The sequence below is a fragment of the Dipodomys ordii genome, unplaced genomic scaffold (assembly GCF_000151885.1).
Source record: "Dipodomys ordii isolate 6190 unplaced genomic scaffold, Dord_2.0 Scaffold111, whole genome shotgun sequence".
Taxonomy (NCBI): domain Eukaryota; kingdom Metazoa; phylum Chordata; class Mammalia; order Rodentia; family Heteromyidae; genus Dipodomys; species Dipodomys ordii.
Genome location: NW_012267327.1, coordinates 5,982,987 through 6,002,515, shown reverse-complemented (window position 1 = coordinate 6,002,515; position 19,529 = coordinate 5,982,987). Strand labels below are relative to the sequence as shown.

General features: G+C 36.9%; 1 protein-coding gene across 1 annotated transcript in view; it reads left to right on the top strand.

Annotated features, from left to right (window-relative positions):
• Positions 1-19,529, top strand: part of Slc9c1 (solute carrier family 9, subfamily C (Na+-transporting carboxylic acid decarboxylase), member 1) — an 86,349-nt gene that overhangs the window by 6,941 nt on the left and 59,879 nt on the right. The window contains exons 3-11 of the mRNA XM_013028515.1: positions 828-879; positions 1,917-2,045; positions 6,599-6,760; positions 7,813-7,912; positions 11,433-11,576; positions 13,340-13,514; positions 14,511-14,592; positions 15,803-15,969; positions 17,456-17,581. Of these exons, the coding sequence (XP_012883969.1) occupies positions 828-879; positions 1,917-2,045; positions 6,599-6,760; positions 7,813-7,912; positions 11,433-11,576; positions 13,340-13,514; positions 14,511-14,592; positions 15,803-15,969; positions 17,456-17,581 (1,137 nt within the window). The remainder of the gene's footprint in view (positions 1-827; positions 880-1,916; positions 2,046-6,598; positions 6,761-7,812; positions 7,913-11,432; positions 11,577-13,339; positions 13,515-14,510; positions 14,593-15,802; positions 15,970-17,455; positions 17,582-19,529) is intronic.

The window sequence follows — 19,529 nt, the reverse complement described above, 5'->3', positions numbered from 1 at the left end:
TGGAAGTGGCGCTGTAGCTCAAGTGGTAGAGCACTCGCCTTGAGCTGAAGAGCTGAGGGACAGTGCCCAGGCCCAGAGTTCAAGCCCCACGACCAACAAAAAAAAAAAAAGTGATATATGTAACAGTTATGTAAGTCAGGTAAAAAGGATATTTTTTTGAATTTTTGTCTTTTTATTAGCAAATATTAATTTCACAAAGTATTTTTATTGTTATACCCATATGTCCACATAATGTAGCTTCCTTTCATTAATTTCATTATCCTATTTCTATACTTATATTTTGTTATGTCATCATATTAACTTATAAACTATTTGAACATATTAATCCACACTATTTCTCTTCATCTCCTCACTCACTTTTTTCCAAACAATCAGTTCCATCTTTTACACCTGGGTCATTCATTTAATTTTCTGGGTCTAGAGTCTGCATATAAGAAATCTAGTATTTGTTTTTCTTTTATTTTTTTATTGTGAAAATACCATACAAAGGTAATGAGTACATTTCTTATCAAGCATTGTTGCCTCCTCCTTTGTTTTTCCCCTTCTCATCCCTTCCCTTCCCATCCATCCCCCAAGTTGTAAAGGTCGTTTTTCGACATAACGACTTGTACATCTCATTGTTGCAAGAGGACATTCTTTGGACAATGTCACCCCTTTGCTCACTCTTGCTCAGTTTTCCTCTCCTATTCCCACCCACAAACTCACTTACTTTTTAATAATGACTCCTAAAAAAAGCATCCTAAAACAGAATATGACACAGTTGGGCATGCTTACAACACACACAGCATTCTTTTCAATTTCATTTTCTTTTTATGGCCAATTAAAAGGGACACAGCTACCTGAAACAAATAGAAACAGAATATGAGCGATACATTGTAGGTAAATGCACAAATAGAGGACAGTTGAGTCTTCAAGACAAGTGGGGGAGGGGGGAGATAATTTCTTGTGCAGTGCTTAGTGAAGAACTGGACCAGGACAACACTTGCTATCTTAACAGGAACACAACATTGGTTTTCTTCCATCAGCAAACTTACTATAGTTACAGAGTGATCAAGTTACAAAAAGGAGTTTCACTATGTAAAAATGTTTCCAGCCATTGCCTTTCAGCAAGTTACAAAGGTACTCAAAGTTAATTACAAGGAAAAGGACAATTTGATAGATAGCTAAAGTTAGAGTAACATCAGAAAGATAGGGAAATTCTGATAGGTGCTGTCCATTCATGCAACTTTATTTCTAAAACCATTCAAAAGAATGTATGGAATGCAGAATAATTTCTTTATTTTCTTTCTTTCTTCCTTCCTTCCTTCCTTCCTTTCTTTCTTTTCTTTCTTTCTTTTTTCTTTCTTTCTTTCTTTCTTTCTTTCTTGCCAGTTCTGGGGATTAAACTCAGGGCCTGGGCTCTGTCCCTGAACCTCTCTGTGCTCAAGGCTACCGCTCTACCACTTGAGCCACAAAGCCACATTACCAGTCCAATAATTTCTTACTCTAGCTAGATTATCTGAACAATTATCTTGTTTGGACAATTATCTTTAGATATATTATGAATTTACTTTATCTTTCAATCATCATTTTTGTCTTCTCTTATATGTATCTGATGTATAATGTGTTCATTTATATAGACTAAGTTGTCATTGGATTTAAAAATAATTTCATGTTTTCATCAAAATGAAGAATGAGATCTGGCATTAATTATCTGACTTACATAAACATGATAGACAACATTTAATTTGCATAATTACCTTAGTGAAAAATTTAATATTCTTAATGGACATTTTCAACATGATTACTGCTTAAGTATGTAGGGGAAATTATATAATACAAATCTATAGCAAACATTACCATCCTACTTGCCAATCTAATTTTATTTCTTAATATTTTGAAGTTCCCTTATTTAAAAAGAAATCTCTTCCCTCTAGGTCTTTCTAGAGGCCTCACAAATTTAATTAATGGAGAAAGTTTGATGACCTCTATTATATCATTAATCATGTATAGGAGTGTTGTGAATATTAATCTGAAAAGAAAACACATGATGAATAGCACCATTGGTAAGGAATTGTGCTTTATTTTCTTAATTTCTTAAAATCAGAGCTTTGTTGTGCATTTTCTCAGAGCTGATATGGATTTTCTAATATCATGCCATAAACTGCGCTTATATAAATAAGAGTGTTATCTGAATAGTGATTACCCTGTACACAGTACAGCTACATATTCCCTCTTTGTGTCAGTAATGGATTTGTTGTGAGGCTGGGTTGGGCCTTTTTCATGAAGATAGCTATGAAAAGCAATACGCCACAGGCCTACTCTGAAACAAAATACCAGGCAATGAGGTTGATGTTTGTTTGTTCTTAATAAATTTTGTTTCTTTGTGTATTTTTGTTTTTTCTTGATATGCTGAAGTGTGGCTTCAAAGATAAACAAGGCAATGCATCCATTGTTGATAAGAGGAGTCAGCTAACTTCCTTTCCTCTTCTCTTCCGAGAGCCTGTCTCCTGGGAGATAACGTAGAATGAGGTTATTCAGGAAGAAGCAAACCAGATGGGGTCTTCTATAGAGCCAAGGAGAAGGGATTGTAACCAGAGGATTGGAAGGTTCTCATGAGCTCTCTCATTTACCTTTCTCAGATGTCTTTGAACCATAGTACCTTATTTTATACATGTGTGTGCATTGTAATGAATGACTGGGGTGTATATGCCCATGTAATTATTGCTCTGGACAAGAGGTATAGTCCTACTGTCTACAAGCATCGTCTTCATTCTAGCTAATCAAAACTCCAAGCTTTCCTCTTAATTTTTTCCTAATATGTAGTCTCTTAATTTCTAGTAATAGGAGAATGTACACTTTTAGGATATCTATGGAATGAAAATAGCTATTATCACAGTACTATGAAGGTATTTACTCATTTATTACATTGGCATTGGCATGGATTTTTGAAAAGCAGAGAACACAGTCTTTTTGAAAACTTAAGAACATGCAGTATTCTAGTCACCAGGCATTTTCTCTGTTCTGAGGCTGAAGCATTGTCTTATTTCTTTACCACGCTTTTTCCCTTAAGAAGACCATGTCTTTAGGAAGTGTTTCCAAACACCCCAACAAAGGGGTTGAACGATGTCAAATAATAATCCACTCTGTGGAATTGCAATCCTTCTACCACCCCCATTCCCCCCAAATGGTGACTATCCCAGATGATCTTTCCAGCCGTTGAATAAGGGGTAGTTGTAGATGGGAAGGGTTTCCATGGCCTGGAAAAGTGTGTCATTGAGGAACATCCAGTAACAGTTTTCCTGTGTTCTGTACAATCCCTACCTCACCTATTCACATCTAAACTCAAAAGTAAAGACTTTTCTTCCCCAAGAAGATCAATCACCATTTTTTTCAGCTCCTTCTCAAAACAGCTAGCCCAGTGAGCCACTTATAAGAAACCCTTGCTCTCTGCCTTTGAGACTGATGCACAACAATTTACTAGAGCTATATCAAGTGTTCACCGTCCCAGGCCAGGACAGTTTAGAACATCTGTGATGAATCTGGAGTCCCTATTTAACACAGAAAGAGCCACCCTATCTACATGTTTCAGATTTGCCGTTTGCCATCTGCAGTATAAAAGCCAAGCAACCACCCACAGCTTCAGGAAAGTTCAGAGTCAAAGGGAAATGGCCCAATAAATCACTCAGAGACTTTCACTGAAACACTTCCTGAAGATATGACCCTCCTAAGGACCCCAAAGTGAACAACAAGAGAAAAAACTGTCTAGATTCAAAAGCATCTTACAAACTAAAGTACAAAGAAGCAAAGTCATGGAACCAGCCTGGACATCCATGTCTGCCACTAAACTAGGTCCTGAATTCTACCAGGTCCCATTTATAATTGTGTTATAATTGACCACAGAATATTAGCAAAGCATATCACAATATTAGAGAAGTATATAATTTTATCAAAATATTCACTATAAGGGAAGAGAAAGGGAAGAAGGGGAAGAGAAGGTGCTGATTTGCAAGTTCACTCATGAATTGATTCAACTATTACTTTGGTGGAGTATGTTATGCAAAAGTTCCAATGCTAAGAACTACTAATTCAGCCAGGTGCACAAGAGACACACTCCTGTCCTATTCATAGGGCTTATCATAGAGTTATCTTAGGGTTTTTATTACAGTGGTAGAACAGACTTTTGAGGGGGAAGTGGTTAGCTTTAAGGGAGACAGCAATTGTAAATCTAATCAGAATAATGACATCAGTAATAAAACCCCTTCTGGGAGAAAGAGAACAATGAATGTGTTTTCCTGGACATCAATACTTTGAACTTGCATTTGCTTTGAAAGAAAACTTCCATTGAGAAACAAAAATACTAGATAAGATTTTCTAATAAATATGTTGCCAAACTTCTGCAGTTAGAAGATCATAGTGTTATCATGAATTTTATAATAGAGAAAAATTAAGAATTATTGCACTCAGTTCTTTCCCTATGCAACCTGGGTGTTATGACTTTGAATATAACATTAATAAAGTATTTGCTTTGGGGCTTTTCTGGGCTTGACAAATCTAGTCAGCAAACATGTTACTCATTAAAAACTATTTTCCTTTCTTAAAGGAGAAAGCAGTTTTCTAGATTCCTGTATGATTCGGAAACTAGTCAGACCCCATGCTTTGATTTAGACTTAGCCAGTGCCATCCTGTCATTTAAATTCCTCCCTCTGTTCTTTGTCCTGTAAAGATGGAGACTTCTTGGCCCACTGGTCTGCCTACTTCCAGCAACTGAGTTTGTGACAGGATGAAGGTTCCTGTTTTTGGGCAAGACATCATAACTTTGCTTTATGGAAAGCAGTTAAAGCTTAAAAGGATCAGCCACAGCAAAGGAACCTCTATGTTTTGATGGAAATAATTCCAATTTTAGGACCTATAAGTAGATTTGTTAAACCAAGAAAAGCCTCAGAGCAAATAATTTATCACTGACATTATCAGAAAAGCATAAAAGTATATGTACAAAAGTGATGTTTATCAGGAGGATGTTAAATGAAATTCCCAGCAATAAAGAAGCAGGTTGAGAAGCCAATGTAACTGAGGAGACTTGAACTGAAGGGCAGCAAAGCATTGCTTTTCTGTTCAATGCATATCATGTTAGATCTACAATATTAGTTCCATGAGCATAGAGCTTTCTATTTATTCATTTCTGTATCTCCAAGATTGTATTACACCACTCAAGAAGTACTATCTTAGACTGAATGAAAGATATGTTTAAACTAAACCAATCAGTTTAGCAAACTTCATTTTAGCATTTAAGAAGAAATTCTCAACTTAGAAAATATGTGCAAAAGCCCCAAAGTATCTTTTAAGTAAATACTATTATAAATTAACACAATTGCTTATAGTTGTGGGGATATTGTGATATGTGTATATAATGTGGAGCGATTAAGAAAATTAATTATATCTACAACCTTTCTTACTGATAATCTTTTATGATCAGACATTGAAACATATACTCTTCATTACTTTGAACTATGTAATAGATGATTATTGTTTATAGTTACTCTGTATACAATATGCATCACCATTTTTTATTCCTTCCTTCCTATACTTTTCTGTTAGCCTCTAGTAACCAATATTCAAGTCTCTACTTTTAGGAATTCAATTTTGCTAGGCTCCATAAATAACTGAGGTAATGTGGTATTTTACTTCCTGTGCCTGACTTATTTCACTTAGCATAATGCCATTTTACATTCACTCATGTTGCTACCAATTATAAAATTTCCTTCTTTGTGTGTCACTACTGAGACTTGAATGCAGGGCTTGAGCTCCCATATTTCTCTCTTTCTCTTTCAACTTTATCTCTTGAACCGTGTCTCTAGTTCTGCCTTTTTCCTGGTTAACTAGAGATAAGATTCTCAAGGATTTGTCTACCTAGACTGGCTCTGAGCCAACATCTTCAGATCTCAGCCTTTAGAGTAGCTAGTGTGATCCACCAGAAATTTATAAAATTGCTTTTCTGAAAGCCTAAACAGTATGTCCATATAGGGACATACTGTATTTTATGTACTTAATCTACTTATGTTTCCATAGTTTGAAAACACCCCAACTTAAAATTAACAGATATTTCTCTAAAGAAGGCATATAAATGTACAATAGATACATAAAATGCTCAACATCACTAATTATTACAGAAGCACAAACAAACATCATCATGAGCTATTGCTTTACACCAGTGGTATTAGCTTATATCAAAACTACAAGTAATAGCTAGATATGCTGGTGCACTTCTATAATCCAGGCACTAGAGAGGCTAAGGTGGGAGGATTACCAGTTCCAGGCCAGCCTGGGCTACATAGCAAGACCCTATCTCAAAATACCAGAAGAAAAAAAATAGAAGAGATATCAAGTGTGGAGGAGTATATTAAGAAGAAATTCATATACCAGTAATCTCATTTCTGCTTATATACTCTCCAAAACTGAAATCAATATGTTGAAGGGGAAATCTGCACTTCAGTGTTATTGTAACTGTGAAGCAACTTTACAACTAAAGACAAAAAGAAAAAAAGACCCAAAGTATCACTTCAAGTGAAGAACAAGTAAATTGTAATAATAATTTTCTATTTTCTTCATTTTCCTATAGTTCGTGATGCCCTGGGTGGAATTTGGTCATACTTTATAGAAAGTTTCTTATTTGGAATTATAAATTCAAAACTGATGCAGTTATGGATGTCCACTGTTTTTGGTGATGATGTCAATCATATAAGTCTCATCTTTTCAATTCTGTACCTCGTCTTTTATTTTTGTAAGTGAGGGCTTTGTTCTTAAAATGGCACAAAGGTATTCAGAGTAAAATATACACCTTAAAAATTACATACTATGGGAGGAAGGAATTGGGGATTTGGGGCAAGAGGGGATAGTAGAAGAAAAACAAATGAGGGGGTAACAATGTTTGATAAGAAATTACCTCCGTGCAGCATTTTTATTTTGGGTCCAGTTGTGGGGTCTGAACTCTGGGCCTGGGCGCTGTCCCTCAGCTCTTCAGCTCATGGCTAGCGCTCTACCACTTGAGCCACAGCACCACTTCTGGCTTTTTTCTTTTTGCTTATGTGGTGCTGAGGAATAGAACCCAGGGCCTCATGCATGCAAGGCAAGCGCTCTACCACTGAGCCACCTTCCCAGCCCCTCTGCACAGCACTTTTACAATAAAATAAAATTTACATAATAGATAAAAGTTTGCAAAACTAAACAAAAAAACCTGTGACACTCTGAATTTTTCACAGTGGAAACAGAGTATTTTGATAAACTCAGGGATGATGAACACTAAGAGATGGATTTTGAAAATTTTCTGTGAATATTTGTTAATACTTCTTAGTAACTCACATTAAAAATAAATAAAACATTGAAAATGTATCCATACTGAGACTCTTTCTGGCCCATTCTCTTATTCCCATCACAAAACATTTCTCTCTTCTACTCTCCTCCCAAACGACATGGACTGGTCCATAATAAATTTATTACCTTATCAGCTCATTTCCATTTCAACACTCCAGAGACCCCTGAAACAAATAGAGTTGTGGAAGGTACTCCAGCCTCACAGAGGTCATGAAGTTTTGTGAAGTCCATATATTTTCCAGTGATGACCCAAGTAATTCTAGCATATCCATGACAGACCTTACTACACAGTTGGGTGTGAATCTGAAGCTGGAAAAAGACAAGGGATGGCAAAAGTCATTTATGATGCTTTGCAGCTAAAACCGAATGGAGTGCTTTCTCTAAGAAAATCAGGGTACTCAATATTTTGACTGTGGTAAAATTTGTGCTACTATTGATGTGAATGCTTTATCTTAAAAATAGGTGAGTTAGTCGGAATGTCTGGAATATTTACTCTGGCAACTATGGGACTTTTTTTAAATTCAACAAGTTTTAAACCAGGAGTTGAATCACTTCTTCTCGAGTAAGTGGCTGGTATATTTTCACTTTGCTTAATAAGCTAGAAGTTATAATATTATATCTATATCTGTATGATCAAGGACAGATATTGACATGGAAATGACCCTCATTAGAAACTGTTCTGTTTGCAAGTGCCTTCTAATCCTTTCATTGTGGGTAAAATTTGTAACCCACCCTTTGAGTCTAGATGGGTTTTATTTCCCCATTAACCCTCCCTAATTGTTTTAAGCAAATTTTTAGTCTGGCCTATGACTCTCTCCAATGTCACTCTTCCACTGTACATAATGACATCTACTCTCATGTCTTTTCATTCCTGAATCCCTCTCTTCCTGTGATACATACACTACCCCAAGTTTGCCAACAACTGCCAAAGATCATTGCAGCCTTTCCATTTAGTACTCTAACTGTATAAACTATGTCATGTACCAACTCCTACTCTCCAAGGAACGTAGTAGAAATCTAAGATAATAGTGACAAACACTACTACATCCCACAACAACCTGTAGCTGATCCATTCTACTGTCTGGGAGAGAGAAAGCATACCCATACTTGTGTCCTCTGGTCTCCTGATTCTACTAACTCTGTCACATTAAAGACTATAATTCATTGATCCTAATGTCTCATTACTAACTATCCTACATCTTCAATTCTTTCCTATATGAATTGCCATCTTCTTTATCTGTCAGTCAGTTACTTTAGTGGCAAATCCTATGACGTGTGTCCTGCCATTTGTGTGACATTCTACCATGTTCACACTCATACTCCCTGCTCTGCTCTCACCTACTTATCATGCTGCAATTCTTCAATATGCCAAATTCACTCTCTGTGTGGACTTGTATTCTTTTGGTTCCATGCTCTTGGAATGTGCTTTTTCAGGAATGACTGCTTTAAGTCTTTTTATGCTTCCATTCAGATGTCACCTTGTTTGAAAAAAAATAGAAACTGTATAAAATTAACGTTCCCTAACGTCCATCACTATCCCTCTAGGCTTTTGGCTGTGCAACACTGGATACTAAAAGTAACAGATTTGCCTGGGTTGGAGTGAGAGCAGAGAGTAAGATCATTTGATATTTATGTACAGTCAAAGTAAATGAAGAATTAAGGATTTTTTAATACTCAGAAGTTCTTTTTCTGTGCTCCAAAATTATTACTTAGGCCCACACAGGAACAAGTGCACATATATACTTATTAAAACAATTTGTTGCTTGGTTATTTGGCTTATACCCAAACTCATTGTATGAAGTCAACATCATCTCTATGTTAAAACCAAACAGACATCACAGGAAGAAAAAAGTTATAGGTCAAAATCATTAGTAAAATAATATCAGGTTAAATTTAACAGAAAGAAAATTATAGCTTGAAAATCAATAAAGTAACAAACCAAATCTAACTGTACAAAGAATTGTACACAATCACTGTCTTAGCAAAGTTTAGAGGCAGAGAAAGTTTTAGGTCAGTTTACTTGATTCACAATTCTCACTGTTGGAGGCAGTCTGATGCCCTTCTAGAGAGGATGCCTTGTGCTGAATCATAGCAGGATAGAGACCTACATAAAGGGAGAAAGGATTTGCAAACTATTCACAATAGCTAAGATATAAAAACCTGAATATCTGAATAACGTTGACAAGTAATTGGATAATGAAATGTGTTAGGTGACAAATATAAGTTGAGAGATACAGACAGATAGGTAGGTGGGTAGGTAAGTAGGTAGACAGACAGACAGACAGACAGACAGACAGACAGACAGACAGACAGACAGACAGATAGAAAGATAGATAGATAGATAGATAGATAGATAGATAGATAGATAGATAGATAGATAGATAGATAGATAGATAGATAGATAGATAGATAGAACAGGAAGAATGTTCAGAATCTGGAATTATGTGTTATCTACACATATAATGACTTATTATTTAGTTTTTGAAAGAAAGAAAATCTTGTGTTCTCAGCCATATAAATCATCCTGGTTGACATTAAGCTAAGTAAAATAAACCAGACACATGAAAACAAATATTACATTATTTCACCTATAAGTAGTCCAAAGTAAGTAGAGTCCAAAATAACCAAACTCATAGAAGCAAAACACATTCGTGTCCACCAGGAGTGAACAATTGTAGTTACATGATAAATAAGCCCTGAGATTTAATACTTAGTCTGATGATGACAATAATAAGAAATACAATGCTTGAAGTTGCTAAGAGAACAGCTATTAAGTGTTCTCTCCATGACACTACACACAGAAAGTACATGGGTTATCAATATGTTAACTAGCTAATTGGTAGTACTCACTTCATAATGCACATACCAAAATGTATGTATACCAAAATATCAACGTGTATACCTTAAAAACAAACATTTTGCTAAACATCAGTGGCTAATGTCTGTAATCCAGCTACTCAGGAGGTAGACATCTGAGGACTGTGGTTCCAAAGCCAGCTCAAACAGGAAAGCTTGTGAGAATCTCATCTCCATTAACTACCAAAAAAGGCAGAAGTGGAGCTGTGATTCAAGTGGTAGTGCAGTATCCTTGAGCAAAAACTTAAGGGACAGAGCCAAGTCTTTGAGTTCAAGCCCCAGGACACATACCCAATAAATAATTTCTTAAACTGAGTGAGATAGCACATACCAGTAGGTTCCACCTTATCAGGGATGTAGGTAGAAAGATCACAGTTCAAGCCTTCCCAAGGGAGAAGAAGGGGGGAGAACAAGACCTAAAGCAAAATGGTCTGATAGTAATGTGAGTCAACTGGTAGTGTACTGAGTCCAAATCCCACTAGAGTAGAAAAAAAGACTAAAAACTAACCCCAATGCTATGTTGAAAATGAACTTTAAAACTTGGGGGGTAGGGAGGGGAGAAGTTGAGGGAGGGGAGGAAGGGAGGTTAGAGGGAAAACAAAGGAGGAGGTAACAATGCTTGATAGGAAATGTACTCCTTACCTTACTCGTGTAACTGTAACCCCTCTGTACAGTATTTTTACAATAAAAACACATTAAAAAAAAACTAATCCCATTCTGTTTTTCAGTATCTCCCAGAAGCTGATGGGGGGGGGGAAGGGGGAGAATTTATTCATACTTTCTGAAAAGTAGCTGTATTTTAGCCACAGCTTACTTAGTTTCATTACTATGCAAGTCAGAAGAACCTCTTAGTATTTCCTTTAAAAAAAAATGACCTAAAGAAACAATGACTTGCTTGTTAGTATTTTCCAGTTATTTTCAATTGTGATATCTGCTTATTTACAGTTCACTTGTAGTTAAGCTATAGTCTAAACATTTCTGGCAGATAAAATAGGGGGAAAAACACAGATACTAATTTACGCACATATATTGGGTTAAATTTTGTTAGAATGACCTATTTGCCATGAGGCCATGTTCTTCAGAGTTCAATTTTGAGCCTTGTGGAATACTGATAAATTCTTTTCTTCATTATGAATAGCATGATGTCTCACACAGATAAGTTTTACAGTCAAGAGGTCATTAATGAATTATACTTAATTATGCTTTCATTTTTCTGAAAAATGCAGATTCTGGAATTGTCTATCTTTTGTTGCTTTTCTCATGGTGTTCACTTTCATTGGACTTCTGATTCCTGCATATACATATTTATACATCTCATTTTCTGATATATATTATTCATTAAACATCTACTTCACACTCATTATTTTAAGGTAAGAAAATGAAAGCTGCTTGATTTTACCTATAGGAAATAGAGTAAGTCTGAAGATCACCTGTTAAATAATAAAAACAGCTTTTCAACATATCACCAGCAAATTAATGCCTCGCAGTTTTCTAACTTTGTAACTGAATTTCAAAGCAATGCAAACACTTTGTAAAAAGTTCAGAAAACTGCATGGAAGAAAATGATATTGTATAATGTAAGAATTGAGAAGTCATCACTATTAACAGTCAGTACAATTCATCTAGTGTTTTATTTCCCTAAGATTTCATAAAGGTAATAATCTTTCATAAATAGAAATTCTTATCCTAGGTGTGTGTGTGTGTGTGTGTGTGTGTGTGTGTGTGTGTGTGTGTGCACCAGTCCTGAGTTTTGAATTTAGGGTATGGGCACTATCTCTGAGCTCTCTTTGTTCACTTGAGCCACAGCTGTTCTTCTGGCTTTTTGCAGGTTAATTGGAGATAAGAGTTTCTTAGACTTTGCTGCCCAGGCTGACTTTGAACTATAATCCTAAACTCTCAGCCTCCGTAGTAGCTAGGATTACTGATGTGAGCCACTGGTGCAGCCTTACCCTAGAGTTTTGCTCAATACCATTTTATAATTTCAATGAATAGAAAATTAGATTTAGAAGTAGCTTTTTATGAAACCATCTGGAAGCCCTCTTGGATAATGCCTTCTTTGCTCAAATAAACTTTATAGTACTTTCTGCAATTTTAAGAAAATGATGAGTCTGTTAGGCTCTGGAAAAAACAAATTGCAGAATATAAAACCACCATCAGCTGGGACCCAGTTCTTTAATCTCCATCACTCAAGCTAGCAACATTCTACTGTCATCTAGAAAAAATGAGGTAGTTGTCAGCCTCAACTCAGCTAGTGCCAAATAAGTGGGAATTAGTTCAAAATCATCAGAAAATATTAGTATGAAATTCAGGAATGATATGAGAATGCAAGATAAAATAAAACTGACCAATTGATATATAGAAAGAAATATAATAGAGAGGCTGGGAAGGTGGCTCAGTGGTAGAGTGCTTGCCTTGCATGCATGAGGCCCTGGGTTCGATTCCTCAGCACCACATAAACAAAAAGAAGAAAGCCGGAAGTGGCACTGTGGCTCAAGTGGTAGAGCGCTAGCCTTGAGCTGAAGAGCTTAGGGACAGCGCCCAGAGTTCAGGCCCCACGACCGGACCCCCCAAAAAAAGAAATATTATAGAGATAGAAATAGCTACTGATAGACCTAAAAATAAGAAACCGATATTAGATTTAGCAGAACTAAAATCTACAAATAAAAAGAGAGGACATTTTCCCTCAATTCTTACTCATTGAAATTATTTCATTTCTTTTTCATTACCTCTAAGGAAATACCACTCAAGGGTAATGTAGAATCATCCTACCATTCAAATCTTGTAAAAAAAAAAAAAAGAAGAAGAAGAAGAAGAAGGAGGAGGAGGAGGAGGAGGAGGAGGAGGGAGGGGGAGAGGAGAAGGGGGAGGGGGGAAAGGAGAGGGGAGGGGAAGTATAAGGGGAAGGGGAAGGTCAGAGAGGAGGGGGGGAGAGGAGAAAGGGGGAATGGAGGGGGGACCATTTGTAGCTATTCCACTGAGATCCTCTCTGCCTTCCTCCCTTTGTTGTGCCAACAGGGTGGCAAAAGATGACCTCCTCTGTGTGTGAGAGAGTCAACAATTAACACAGAGAAGAAACTAGGATAGAATGGAATGAATAGAATGGATAACTTTTATTTATTTATTTTTCTTTTAGACTTCTGGTCATTCTGCTGATGAGCCCATTTTTATCTCGACTGGGGCACGGGTTCAGCTGGCGCTGGGCTTTCATCATGGTGTGGAGTGAGATGAAAGGAACACCCAACATCAATATGGCTCTTCTGCTCGCCTACTCAGACCTGACCCTTGGATCGGAGAGGGAAAAGTCACAAGTAAAAGAAGCTGCATGTTATTATTTGAATATCTGCCAAAAAATATGTTGCTGTGTATTCCAGATCTGTGTTCTTTTTGTAATGGGAAAGCTCCATCCCACTTGGGCTGTTGGAATGATGGGAAGACAGGAAGAAAAGGAACACATAACATCACATCTTCCCTCCTCCCCGTTCCAGCCTAGAGATTCCCTACTTCTTCATATTGCTTATCATGATAAGCCTTACATGGACTTATCATGAAATGGAAGGAATGACAATTTATAAATCATTTCAGTTAGCACCTGTTGCAAACTATATACTCAATATATTTCATTTTATTTACATCTCAAAAGAGTCAGAAACCTTTGTTTGGCTCATTGTATTGCCTTTTATAATGTTATAAGACTACATTTAATGATGCCAGTACACAAAACATTTTAATTTCAAGCTAACATTCTCTCTAAGACTGTAAAGTCAAACAGAATCCACTGCAATCACCCTCTCTACCATAACTCTATCCAAGATAATGACAAAGAACTCCATAGAAAGTTTCCTATGTGCCTGGTAATTGGTATATACTATTAAATGACAGACCAGACATTCAAATCTTTTAATTGTTCTTAAAGCCAAGTTACCTAATGTTAGATGAGCTCTGTCTTCTTTGTAATCTTCTCCCATCTTCCATATCTGTATGATCAGTTTGACAGTGAACACCATACACAGATCAAGAATCTGAAATTCTGAGCTTAGCTATTGGTTCTGTGCCCTCCTAGAAAGTTAATTAATTCACTCTGTGGCTCCTAGTAAATGTTCAATGAATATGAGATCGGGCAGTGACGTTTAGACTAAGTATGCAATGTAAAGAAGTCCTGCTTTGAACTAAAACCTTGGTAAATAAAATCATTTTTAATGTATATATTTACACTGGCGGCAACTGTTTTAAAAAAGAATAGCAATCTTAATTTAACATTGATGAATATAAGATACAGTGTTTTGTTTTGTTTTATTCAATTCTAGGTACTCTTTCATGGAGTATCAGTCTGCTTAATTACCCTGGTTGTCAATAGGTTTATTTTGCCTAAGGCTGTCACTAAACTTGGTAAGTTCTGTTCATCTCTATTCTGAATGAAGGGGGAATATTCTGTATATGCTAAAGAAATGATAATAACAAAGGGAAAAACTATATATATACAAGTTGATGGTTTCTAACTAAAGATGAAGTTGAGTCTCTGTGTAAAGGCTTATTAGCCAATAAACCTGCTAGTTTAGAAAAAGATTACTTATTTACATGACTCTAGAGTAACTATAGTAATAGTTATAAAATTTAATTATTCAACAAACATTCATAAAGAGGCTTCTAGTCACTTGACAATATCTGAACTGATAAGAATACATTGGTAAATACAGAAAAAACATTTGAGATGATGGCTTACATTGGGATGAAGAGAAAGGGTGAAGTCAGTAAGATGAAAGCAGAGAGCCACACATGCATCAAAGGCAACAGACCTCTTAGGGAATAAAAGAGAGACTATAACACATGCTACATTCCTCAGGGAACTGGAAACTGACTTTCCAGTTCAAGGACAGAAAAATATTTGGATCCCTGTGGAATAAAGCAGAGATAGTCCCTTTTACTTAGTGGGTTTGTGTGATGGTAGAAGCTAGGACCCAGATCTTCAGTCCAAATGCCTGAGAACCAAGGAAGCCAATGATATCAGTTCTAGTCCATTTCTAAAGGCAGAAGACCAAAGTTCCAGCTTTTTAGCCATCAAGTAAGAGTGTGAATTCATTCAGGTTCTTCCTTGCATTCTCCTTGAGCCACCGATTGTTCACTCACACTGGAGGAAGCATTGTGCTTTGCTGAGTCTCACAATTTAAATGTTAACCAGAAACGGTCTCACAGGCATATCTAGCATATTGCTCAACCAAATATCTAGGCAATTGGTAGTCCAGTCGAGTTGACACCTGACATTAACCATTATACCTCTCTTGCTCTTTTTCTTCACCAAGTAAACAAAAAAAGAGTTAAGATAACCAAGACATTTCATGCATATAAGGTTTTAGGCCATGTTTTCCCAGCATAGAGTAAGCACTCAATAAATATTAGTTATTACTGTTACCGTTGTAGCTCAACTTTTGTAAAGCATATAGAAGAAAATGTCTTAATTGTTAGTTTTCCTATATTTAGCTTGTGCTGAATAATTAATAGTTAAAATGCTTAGAGGTAATAATTAAGAACAAAGGCAAACTGTAATCCATATCAAAATGGTGATGTTATTTTTCATAAAATGTGTTTTTTTTAATCGAAGGTCTTCGGGATGTCACATCAACAAAATACAAATCCGTTTATTATACATTTCAACACTTTCAAGAGCTAACCAAATCTACAGCTTCTACACTCAAATTTGACAAAGACCTTGCTAATGCTGACTGGAACATGGTGGACAAGGCTATTGTACTTCAAAACCCATATGCAGTAAGCATGTGATAGCTTTCTATTTCTCCAAGCTACCTTTGATTGTCATTAAGTATAAATTGTGCCATAAACGTTAATTCTGAATTTTAATACTTGCAACTTGTCAAGAAGTTGTGTGAACATCTCCTCATTTACCATAATACAAAGGGAAGAAAATAAAATGTGTAGTCACTATGGAGTAATGCAGAAGTCATAACCCCTTTGAAATTATTGGTTGTAAATCTGAAAGAAGAAACAGCATATTGGAACTGCCTTTTAAAAATACCACACACACCAGGAAGTGAGCCTTAAAATATGTCCACTTTTTGACTGTGTTGGATGTTGGCAGGGTCTTTTGTTCATTCATTCATTGAGGCAAGTATGCTAAGCCCTTGGCAGTACCTACTTTATGGTTAATAGTGTTTTTACTCAATGAAATACTCAGGACACCAATCAAGTATGGTTTCCATAAGGAGGAAATAGTCAAAATTGTCCTAGGATCAAAAAAAAAAAGTTATCCTAGGATCTTTTCAAAGCTCCTGCTATTTTCCATGCCCTACATCATGTCTGATTTATACTGCAATGTTTTTCTGCCTCACAGGATATAAGGGACCAGCTTCTAAGAGATAATTAGTCTCAGTGAAATAGGATCTCCTTCTCTCAAATTATTTCATACCCTAATCAGTCTGCGTAAGCTCCAGATGGGGAGTCAGACCCAAGCCCTGTGCTTACAGGAATACTGCCAGGATTTCTGGACAGAACAAGTCTCACGTGAATTTCTTCAGTAGCTCCTGTGAGTGTGGACTTTGGCTGCCAGAATCATCTGCAAGGCTCATTTAAAATATCAAGTTCCCCAGCTGTTACCCTGGAGATTCAATTACTATGTGCAGTGCCCCCCTCACTCTCTCTCTGGCTGTGTGTGTGTGTGTGTGTGTGTGTGTGTGTGTGTGTGTGTGTGTGTGTGTGTGTGAAGCCTGAAGCCACTGATCTGGTTCTTGATCTGTTTCAGAAGACATGGGTGCCATTAGAGTTTATAGAGCACTGGCCTTGAAATATCTAGATGTATAATTTACCTTTGTTACTAAGCATCAGTCTTTCCCACTGGAAAATTAATGTCTATCCCATCTGCTTGTTGCATGTTCATTTCGTCCTACCTAAAGTGACTCATTTACAGCAGTTGTATAAGCTTAGTTAAAACACAACCATAGACCGAGCCTGTAGAAACACAGAGCATTACCCTGCTCTCCTAGTTCTGATTCTGGAGTGTGGGAGAAGGGTTAAATATGGACATTTCTAACAACTACTAACAAGCATCAAACAGACTACCGACTTCCTTCTGGCCATAATTCTGACTTGCACATAATAAATGGTGAGTATCTGAAAATTTTTCTGCTATATTCCAGCCAAAGTCATGCAAAGTGCTTGATATTTCTGCTAAACAAAATGATAATACTATGTATTAATTCTTTTTTGTTGTTTATGTGTTTTCAATTTGTGTTTTGTTTAGTTGAACCAAGGAGAAACAACGGAACATCAGAAGGTTAAATGTCCACACTGTAACAAGGAAATAGATGAGACCCTTAATACTGAAGCAATGGAGCTTGCCAACAGGCGCCTCTTGTCAGCACAAATAGTTAGTGTCCTGTTACAATTTTTTAAAAGTACTTTGGGAACTAAACACCATGGCTTGTGCCTGTAATCCTAGCTACTGAGGAGGCTAAGATTGGAGTGATTTGGTTCAAGGCTAACCTAGACCAGGATAAAAACAAAAACAAAAACAAAAAACAATACTTCCTTTTAATAGAAAAAGGCATTGTGGTGAGTGCCTGTCATCCCAGCTATGATGAAAGCATAAACAGAATTGTTGTCCAGGCTGACCTAGGGCAAAAGGTGAAGGTCTATCTCAGAAACAGCTAGAGCAGTAGTGTGCCTGCCTAGTAAGCGCCAAGTACCCTCAAAGTAATGCAAAACACTGTCTGCCATGCCAAATACATTTTCATTATGCTCAACTAAATGGCTTAATAGATTATTTCCAAAAGCAAAGTTTGTCATTGTAACCAAAAAGGGAGGGGAAGAAAGAAGAGAGTGAGGATGGAAGAAAGCTAGAAAGGAAGAGAGCAAGAAAGGAGGGAAGGAAGGAAGGAGGGAAGGAAGGAAGGAAGGAATAAGGGAAGGCAGGAAGGAGGGAAGGAAGGAGGGGAGGAAGGAAGGAAGGAAGGAAGGAAGGAAGGAAGGAAGGATGGATGGAAGGAAGGATGGAAAGAAAGGGATAGAAATAGAAGAAGAAGGAAGAAAGGAAGACAGGCTACTCAAATTAGCTTAAGTGATAGTGTTTTACTATGAAGATTTGAGAGTTTCACAGATACAAGTAACCTAAATTACAATGAATCTAACCTTGCAATGTGTTATACAATCAGTTCAATGGAATGCCTTCTCTGATTCCAATCCAGTTTTTCTTGGAAGAATAACACAAATCCTGCAGTAATACCAAGAAGGGCATCATGCTTTCAATCACGTCTTGGGTAAAGGCTAAGAAATTCTGTGGAACATTTCCTCGTAGCCTAGTTCTCATTTTCTATCCCTGTTTGCTGCCACACATCCTCTCCAGATAGTCCTGATGGGTGTTCATCTCATAGCATGCATTTCTCAACCATTCTGTCTACTCGGGATTCAAAGCATTCCTACTTGTCTGTCTCACATGATTAAGGGGAGTGTGAATATTCTCTGTTCAGTAGTCATCCTAGCAGCAAGTTGTTTCCAAGCTAGCTTTTTTCAGGGACCCAGATAATTTGTCTGTGCACCCTGTAAAGGAGGAAGCTTATCCCCACTCAGTGCTTATTCTGCCAGTAGATTTCCTTCCCACTCACACACCATATTAGGTATTGCTACCTTCAGGGCTATAATTTCCTCCCCTAAGATAAAATAGGGGAAAATATTCTTTCTAGCTCTTCTAAATCTGATGCCCCAGGGGTCCATAGCTCTGTGAGATAAATAGACAAAATGTATTCAAGGCCCCTTCAGGAGCAGCCTCTGAGGAGCTTCAGAAGGGAAGATAAATGGGAGGTTGGCTTGTCAGTTAACAAGAAAGCAATGGAACAGGACTGAAAAGCAAATGGAATTTCAGAAGGGAAGAGAATTTAGAACCAGAGGATTAGGACTGCTCCTGGCATGGTATTGGTGCCATCTGGTTAACCATGTTTAGCTTCTTAAGCTGTCACAATTATGTCCTTGGGTTGACAAAGCCGTGAGGGGAATTTTACAAAATAAATTAGGGCATCAATAACAAATGGGATAATAGAAAGGATGTGTAATCTGCTGCATAATTTAGGAAACAGATAGAAGAGCTTTTCTGGTTGTTGTTTTTTTCTGCAACAATTCCCACATCTAAATATTTTCAGTGAGAGGGAAAATGAAAAGAAAGGAATGTTTGCAGGAATAACCACCATAGTAAAATTACGTAATCTGCACATACCCAAACATACTGCTCAGTCTAACTGAGCAAAGTCAGAAAAACAGGCTATTTTCAGACCTCTTCTCAGTATGTTCATGCTCTGCCCCTCCCCAAACACACACTGCTTTCA